At 35.1% G+C, this 8,472-nt stretch overlaps 1 protein-coding gene across 1 annotated transcript; it reads left to right on the top strand.

The window, feature by feature from the left end:
• Nucleotides 1-3,093: 3,093 nt before the first annotated feature.
• On the top strand, nucleotides 3,094-8,207 carry CBG17459 (the record flags this gene model as incomplete). Its single annotated transcript, XM_045243568.1, has 6 exons — nucleotides 3,094-3,184; nucleotides 4,298-4,588; nucleotides 4,825-5,083; nucleotides 5,544-5,783; nucleotides 6,838-7,406; nucleotides 8,014-8,207. 6 exons carry the CDS (start codon nucleotides 3,094-3,096, stop codon nucleotides 8,205-8,207), a joined length of 1,644 nt encoding a protein of 547 aa, XP_045096214.1.
• Nucleotides 8,208-8,472: the final 265 nt, after the last annotated feature.

The raw sequence follows: 8,472 nt of genomic DNA, 5'->3' as shown, positions 1-8,472 counted from the left end.
GGAAAATTCTAAATTCGCTGCCGAATTTCGTTGGCTAAGTTTCACAGTTTTAAATGAAGAGCGAAAATGCGCGCCTTGCAACCAGTTGATTTTGAAGAAATAGATCATGATCTAGATCAAACCCGCGTCCACTTTAAAATTATTAAATTTCTTCTGGCCTACGAGTTTGCTGGGGCGCGCTCTCTGACCCCCTCGCTTGAACCCAAGTGGGTCCCCCCTTTTGTGTTTTTTGGAAATTTCGAAACTAGTGAAATGACGGGCCCGCCGGGCCGGGCCGGGCCTCCGAAATTCCGGAAAAAGCCCGGCCCGTTACAAGTATGTTCCAGGGGAGATTTTCGTCGATTTTCGGTGTAAAAAAGGGCCGGAATTTCAGTTTTCCGAATGAAAATGCAGAGAAAAATGCAGGAGTTTCAGAAAAACAATATTTAGAAGAAATTCCGCCTGAAAAAAAAAACAAAATTTTGACATAAAATTCAAAAAAAAATTGGAATTTTTTCAAAATTTTGTGATTTTTTTCAGGATTAAAAAGATGATTTTTAGTTTTCTTGCGATTTCGGCGATATCTAAACCCCATCGCTTTTTTCCGACGCCCTAAAATTTTTCTGAAGTTCAAATTTCCTCGTTTTTACATCCTCATCACGTCTGATGGGATTCTACGACAATTGGGAAAAATCGAATTTCTCCTGTTTTTCAGAAGTAAGTACACCCAATTTAGTAGTATTTTGGCCAAATATCAAACGCGGAAATTGATAAGAGAACAACCCTTCACCTGTGTTGTCACACACAATTTGGTCACCTGACTTCAATTTTCTGTCGTAAACATTTGTATTTTTCACCATTATTTTTTTAATCTCCGAGAAAAAAGGGGGCGGAGTCGAACCCATCACATGTTAGATGTTTGGTAATTGAAACAAAACAAAGTTTTTGACCTGAATTCGCCATTAAAACTACTCTCCACTGCCTTATTACACTGAATCATACGACATTTTGCGTACACACGCCGCGGCGAGAGAGTGTGCGGCGACAAGAGACGCAGAGAGGAAAGGGAGGGCGCCGGCGACGCCGAAAAACGTGTCTCATGACTGCCATTGACGGGTGTGAGGAGGGAGAAAAAGAAAGAGAAAGAGAAAAAACAGAAAAAGAAGAGGATTCTTCTGTTTTTCGAACACTTCTTCACTTTTTTCGGCGCTGAAAATGTGTTAGAATGCCTTGTAATAGCTTTTAATAGAAATATATCGGTTTTTTATGATTTTAATCGTGTTTTCGACAGTTTTCAAGTTAAAATAGCAAAGAAATGACCCAAAATTTTGAATTTTAAAAATCGATTTTGAAATTTAAAATTCTGAAAAATAATTTTTTCCGAAAAAAAAATTGTTTTCCCCAAAAAATTCGTAATTTTGAGGCTGACATAAGCATAACGGACTAGTGTTATTATCCATAATTATCGGCATTTTTCGGGGGTTAATAGTCGGTTTTATGGGTTGTAATTACTGTCTGGAGCACTTTTTCCGGGTTAAAATCGGTTTTTGAGCAATTTTTGAGCACCCAGAAAGTAGAATTTTCTAGATTTTCGAGGATTTTTGAAATTTGGAGAATTTTCGAAAAAAATATAGAGAATTTCAATTTTTCTGACTTTATTGAAATTTCGAGTAACGATTTTTGTTTTCGAGAATTCAAAAAAAAATTTCCGAACTGAGACCTTTTTTCTGAAAATCTCGAAAGTTGCTCAATTTTCAACGAAAATTTCCATTTTCACAAGAATTTATGAATTTTTGTATTTTTGAAAATTATGAGAATTTTCGAAAATTACGATTTTTGGATGAAATTTCGATTTTTCCGATTTCACAAAACTTGTGGAAATCTTGAAATTCCAATAAAAAAAATATGAAATTCTCAGCGAAATTTTCGATTTTGTTCAAATTTCAAAAAAATTCGAAAAATTAAATTTTCGAAATTTCCCTAAAAATTTTAAAAATTCTAACTATTTCAGCAAAATTTTGAATTTTCAGCAAAAATTTCGATTTTCTGCTGAAATTCAAATATTGTCGAATTTCTGAAAATTTCTGAAAATTCGAAAAATGCGAATTTTTTCGAAATTTTTCATAATTTCCCAGTTTTTTAATAAAAATAAAATTTCCACTCAAGACAGAAAATTCAATTTTTTCGCACTTTTTCGAGTTTCTGGCTTTTTTTTCAGCGGAAATTTCGATTTTCTGCTAAAATCCCAACATTTTCAAATTTCCCAAAATTTGTAAAAAGTTCGAAAAATGCGATTTTTTAAAAAATTTTTTCAAAATGTTCCAATTTTTAAAAACATATTTCTCAAAATCCGTTCAAGACCCAAAGTTCAAATTTTTTCAAAATTTTGATTTTCCCGCTCCAGATTCTTTGCACTTTTCCATCTATTTTAGTAAAATTGCGAAAAATGCCCTAATTAGTGTAAAAAGAGCCTTATTAAATATCCAAGTTCCTCTTTTTTTTTCTTTTTTTTCTTTTTTTTTCCTTTTTTTCATCCCACATGAGACCGAAAATTCTTGTATTATTGTTCTCTTCTGTGTGAGAGAGACTCAATAATGTTAATAAAAAATGTTTCTTTTCTTTTTTCTTTTTTCCCATTCTTCAGTTTTCCTCTCTTTGTTTCTTTGTTCTTGGGTCCCACCACGACAACTACAGTAACCCAAAAAAAAGTTTTTTTTTTGGGATTTTTTCTCGATCTTTGGGATTTTTCAGTCAATTTTTGGGGGAAAAATAATATTGCAATGGAGGATTCTTTAAAAATATTGAAAATCGCAACAAAATGTTTTTTTGAATTTCGAAAATCTTCGGAAAAATTGATTTCCGGATATGTGTTTTGTCACCCAAAATCAATTTTTCCGGAAATTTTTAAAATACTTTTTTTTTCAGATTTTCAAGATCTCGAAAATGTTCATTTTTACGTTGTTTTTCCCACAAAAACTTGACTGGAAACGAACTAAAAATCGAGAAAAAATTCCGAAAAAAAAAATTTTTGGGTTACTGTAGCTTGCCAGAATAATTTTAAAAAAAAGAAAAAAAATTCTTCCAGACCCCCTTTGGGTGGACCACCATCATCATATGTCACGATATCGATTCAGAAAGGCGCGGAGTAATTGGCCGATGGGAAATGACAATTCTCGTTGGGAGCCACCGCCAATTCAGCTTAATGGTACATATTTGGAGGGAAAGAATATGGACATTTCTAGAAATTTTTTCTGGCGATTCTAAAAATTTGGGCTCAAAAACCGGAAGTTTTCTGTCCAGTAGAGCGCAGTTGCTCGGGGCGAAAAATTTGAAAATTTCGTCATTTTTTTTTCGAATTTTTCTTATATTTGGGGTTTAGAAACAGCTATTTTGGACGAAAAAATGATAGATAAAACCGAAATTTACAGATTTCTCGGAAAAAAATTCTGAAAATTTTCAATTTTTGTGAAAAATTTTGGAAATCTGAAATTCTGAAAAAATGACGAAATTCGATAGTGTTGCTGAAAATCCGTTTTCCAGAAATTTAGAGAAAATTTTATTTATTTATTTTTTTTATGTCGCACGGTGTTTGCACACAATCCGAGCTACAGTAATCCCGAGAATATATTATTAATGGATTTCGCTCGTTTTTATTTATTTTTTGAGCTGAAATTTCGGAAAATTGCACAAAATGCTCTGAAATTGGTCAATATCGACTGGAATGGCTTGAAATTAGCTTAAAATTACCCAAAATTGATTTAAAACGCTTTAAAAATTATGAAATTGCCGAAAAGATATTTTCAGCTGAAAATTCTGAAATTTTGACACCAAAAACTGGAGAAATTACCCGGAATTCGAAATTATTGCTCGAAAAATCGCGAAAACTGCGAAAACCTGGTTTTTGAGATTACTGTAGCCCCTGCATCAGATTTGACGACAATTTGCACTGTAATTCAAATTTTCGGGTAAATTGTCGTCAAATCTGATACGTTCCTTGTAAAATAGTGTTTGCACACAATTGAAGCTACAGTAATCCCGAAATTGAATTTTTATCCAAAAATGGCTTGAAATCAACCAAAATCACCCGAATTTTATCGAAAACTGAGCCGAAATGAGCCAAAATTCTGAGAAAAATCTTTTTTCTCGAATTTCGATGAAATTGTCGAAAAGTGAGAAAATTTTGCTGAAAATCGGGGTTTCAGTTCAATTGTTTTTTTCGAAAAATCCAAAAAATGGAAATGCGCTCTATCGAGAATAGAGCCTATTTTGAAGCCTAAATTCGATTCCGGCTTCAGAAATCAAAAAAGGAAATTTGCAGAGCTCCTGCCACCATCTGACGATCCAACAACCCCACCTGCTCCAATTCCAATGGAAGATCTACCATACGAAGGGGGTCCACTAAAAATGAGTGGATTTATGTATCATCCGAGAACTAAGAAATATTATAAAATGACAAATGATCCATCACTGCCACAGGGCTTCTCAAAAGCCGATTTGGATCGAATCGAGACGGCGAGAGAGGCCAAAATTCAAGCGAATCGCCCGAGATTTACGTCTGGATCTTTTATTAAGAGACCCGTTTTTAAGCCGATTACTACGCTTCTAGATGGTGAGCAATGGGACTGAAAGTTCCTTAAAAATCTGAAAATCAAAATTTTTCATTTTTCGAAAAAATGTGAAAAGTGATTTTTCAAGAAACTTCCTGTTTTTGTGCTCAAAATTGCGAATTTCAAAAAGTTAGATTTTTAGGTCATTTTAAACCCGCTGAACTGTTCAAAAACCAATCCGAAACCTTCAAATTCGTCCAGAATCCTCAATTTTTTGTTCAAAATCCTAAATTTCCAGATCTCACTCTTGGCCGTTGTACAATATCTCGAATGGAACGACACGTCCATGAGAGTCGCCTTCTAAACTGCCAACCCCGCCCGTCTTTCACAATAAGAACGCCAATTGATCACTATAATGTCGCCGGATGCGAATTTCTAGACGTTTCTGATACCGGCGATCGAATTGTGGGCACTTTTACATTGAATCCCAATGGACCAACGCAAAAACATTCAGCGGTTTACGTATTCGAAGTGGATTCCATCGGAGATACTATTCAGTAAGTGCGCTCTATTGATGATTCTTTGATAATTCGAACATTTCAAAGATTGGGGCTTTCAGATTTTTCAAACTTTCAAAAAGATCCATATTTCTGATATTTTGGTCTCCAACATTTCAGAATCCTAGAATTCCAGAATTTTAGAATTTTAGAAATTTCAAAATTTTAGAAATTTAGAATTTTTGGATTTTGGAGAATTTCAGATTTTTATGAAATTTTAGAATTTTAGACCTGTAGAATTTTCAGAATTTACGAATTTCAGAATTAGATTTTTGGAATTTTAGAATTTTTAGAATTTTCGAATATTAGAAATTTCAGAATTTCAGCTTTCCGAACTTTAAAATTTTGGGATTTTATAGAATTTTTCAATTTCAGCCATTCAGAGATTTTTAGAATTTTAAAAATCCAGAATTCTAGAATTTCAAAATTTCAGAAAATTTTAGAATTTTCCAATTTTCAGATCTGAATCAGAACGTCGTGAAGCCTATAACCTCCTCCCAGTCCGGTCCCGCCCACCAAACAAAGGATTCAACACACTGGGTCTTACTGTACAACCGATGGTCAATGACGATGGAATTCCGGATCAGCCATCCTATGTGGATTACGCAGTCACTAGATACGAGTCATTTATTGTGGATCAAACATTGGCTAGAATTGATTCAGATGTCACTTGTATGCTTACAGTAACCGCTAGCGATTCGTAAGTCGATTTCAATTATTATTATTGTTGTGCGAAAAAATTGGAGCGAGAGAGCATTTTTTGCAGTCTGAATACGGTAGGCAACTCGAAGCGACAAGCCTAAATAGCGCATATTCGGTGGAGACGCAGAGAAATATTTCGATTAACGTCTCAACTCCAATTTTTTCGGACAAAAATAATAATTTTTTTTGAAAATCCGCAAAAAGACACTTCTAAACCTTAAAATTTCAGTTTTGATGAAAAAAAAACTTCAAAAATTAAACTTTCTAATTTCTGAAAATTTTGAAAAAAGTTGTGAATTTTCAAAAAAAAATGAAAAAATAATTTCAGGAAATTTTTGAAATTTTGAAACTTTACAAATCCATATTTTGATGCATTATTCGAAAATTTCAATTATCTTTTTTCCTAATTATTAATTAGCATTTTGTCGTCAAATATGGTGTATTACTCAAAAACTCGAAAATCTGTGCAAACTGTCGTAAAATTTCACACATTATTTAAAAAACGTGCATTTTGTCGTCAATTCTAATGTATTATTCAAAATTGCAACTATCTGTGCATTTTGTCGTCAAATATGGTGTTTTACACAAAAATCTGTGCATTAAGTCGTGAATCCTGACGTATTATTCTAAAATTCCCGTGCAATTTGTCGTCAATTCTGACGTATCCCTCGAAAATTCAAAATTATCGTGCATTTTGTCGTCAATTCTGATGTATTGCCCAAAAAATGGAAAATATGTGCATTTTGTCGTCAATTCTGATGTATTGCTAAAAAAATGGAAAATATGTGCATTTTGTCGTCAATTCTGATGTATTGCCAAAAAAATGGAAAATCTGTGCATTTTGTCGTCAAATATGGTGTATTACACAAAATAAAATAAAAATAAATTAATAAAATTTTGAAACTTCACCAAAATACCAATTTGTCATACTGAAACTTCCAAAAAATCACATTTTGGGAATTTGACAAAAATTTAAAATTTAAAAAATTTTGAAAAGTCCTATTTTCTATCATGTTCCACCTAAATTCAAAGCTAAACTTTCAAACTTTCAGGATCAATCGCTACGGTACCGTCTGCTCCCACTGCATCGTCCATCTGGAACCCCTTGCCGAACTATCGGATCCCGAGTCCATCCCCACCCTCTCCTCCCCAATCTACAACAAACGATGGCGTGAAAAAGGAAACATCTGGAGCGTTGGATGGAATGGACCTCAAATGTCAATCGGATTCGGACTGGAATCCTGTTTCCGAATGGAGAACCTCCTGACGGATCGTAGTTTTCTGATGTCGAGCAAAAAGAGAAATGTTCTGAGTCATTGTTTCTCAGGAGACGGAAATTTGGTTTATATGGGACTCAGACATGATAATGTGATAAAATCAGACCTCCGAATGAATAGAGATCATATCACTGGACAGCTGAATGGAGCAATGAACACCACGTTCGTCAAGGTGCTGGAGAAGACCCGTCCGGAGTGTGTTGTGACTGAAGGATTCGATTCCATCGTGAGAATTTGGGACTTCCGGTGGCCGAAGAAGCCGACGATGGAAATGCACGGACATCGCAATAATTGCAATCGTTTAAATGTGTTCTTTGATAAGGAGGAGAGATTTGTGTTTGCAGGTGAGTTTTAGAGGACATTTTAGAACTGCGACGTTTTAGAACCGCGATATGTTAGAAACAGGACATTTTAGAACCGCGAAATTTTAAAACCGCGAGCTTCCAGAACCAGGTCGTTTAAGGATTGCGACGTTTTAGAACCACGACGTTTCAGAACCACGACATTTTAAAACCGCGACATTTCAGAACCGCAACATTTCAGAACCACGACGTTTCAGAACCGCGACATTTCATAGCCGCGATATTTTAAAACCGCGACGTTTCCGCACCCTGATGTTTCAAAACCGCGACATTTTAGAACCGCGACATTTCAGAACCGTGACATTTCAGAACCACGACGTTTCAGAACCGCCACATTTTAGAACCGCGACATTTTATAGCCGCGATATTTTAAAACCGCGACGTTTCCGCACCCTGATGTTTCAAAACCGCGACATTTTAGAACCGCGACGTTTTAGAACCGTGATATTTTGAAACAATGCAGTTTTAGAACCGCGACGTTTAAGAACAGCGACATTTTAGAACCGCGACATCTTAGAACCGCGACATTTTAAAACCGCGACGTTTTGAAACTGGTAAAAATCCCGAAAAACATCAATTTTTGTTTCAGCTGGTTCCGATGGCTGGGTCCGTGGATGGTCCCTAATCTCCAGTGACATGCTGTGCTCCATCAAATCTCCCAGCCCACAGAATCCCATTTTTCCACGTGCCGTCTATTCGGATTGTTGGGGCGGTCGACCGGGAAACGCGGCCCTGATCGTGGCCGTTGGCGACAGTATGAGAGTTCACTCATTGGAACTTTAGTGTCCAATGGAGCGCATTTGCATTTTTTCGTTTTTTTTAAATTTTTTTGTAAAAATTCATTTTACTTGTAGTCATTTCTCTGTATACTCACTCTTTTTTCCCCAGTTTTTTCGTTGTGTACCGGTCAAAACTTGAAAAATGAACTCAAAAAAAATTATATAAATTTTGTAAATCCCGGTCTCCATATAGTTTTTTTTCGTATCTTTTTTTGTATTTTTCTCTAATTCTCTCATTTTCTCTCGCTATTTCTCCCCCTCATTCCGTT

The sequence above is a fragment of the Caenorhabditis briggsae genome, assembly GCF_000004555.2.
Source record: "Caenorhabditis briggsae complete genome, chrIII, whole genome shotgun sequence".
NCBI classification, from domain to species: domain Eukaryota; kingdom Metazoa; phylum Nematoda; class Chromadorea; order Rhabditida; family Rhabditidae; genus Caenorhabditis; species Caenorhabditis briggsae.
This window is presented reverse-complemented; position numbering and strand designations above follow the sequence as displayed.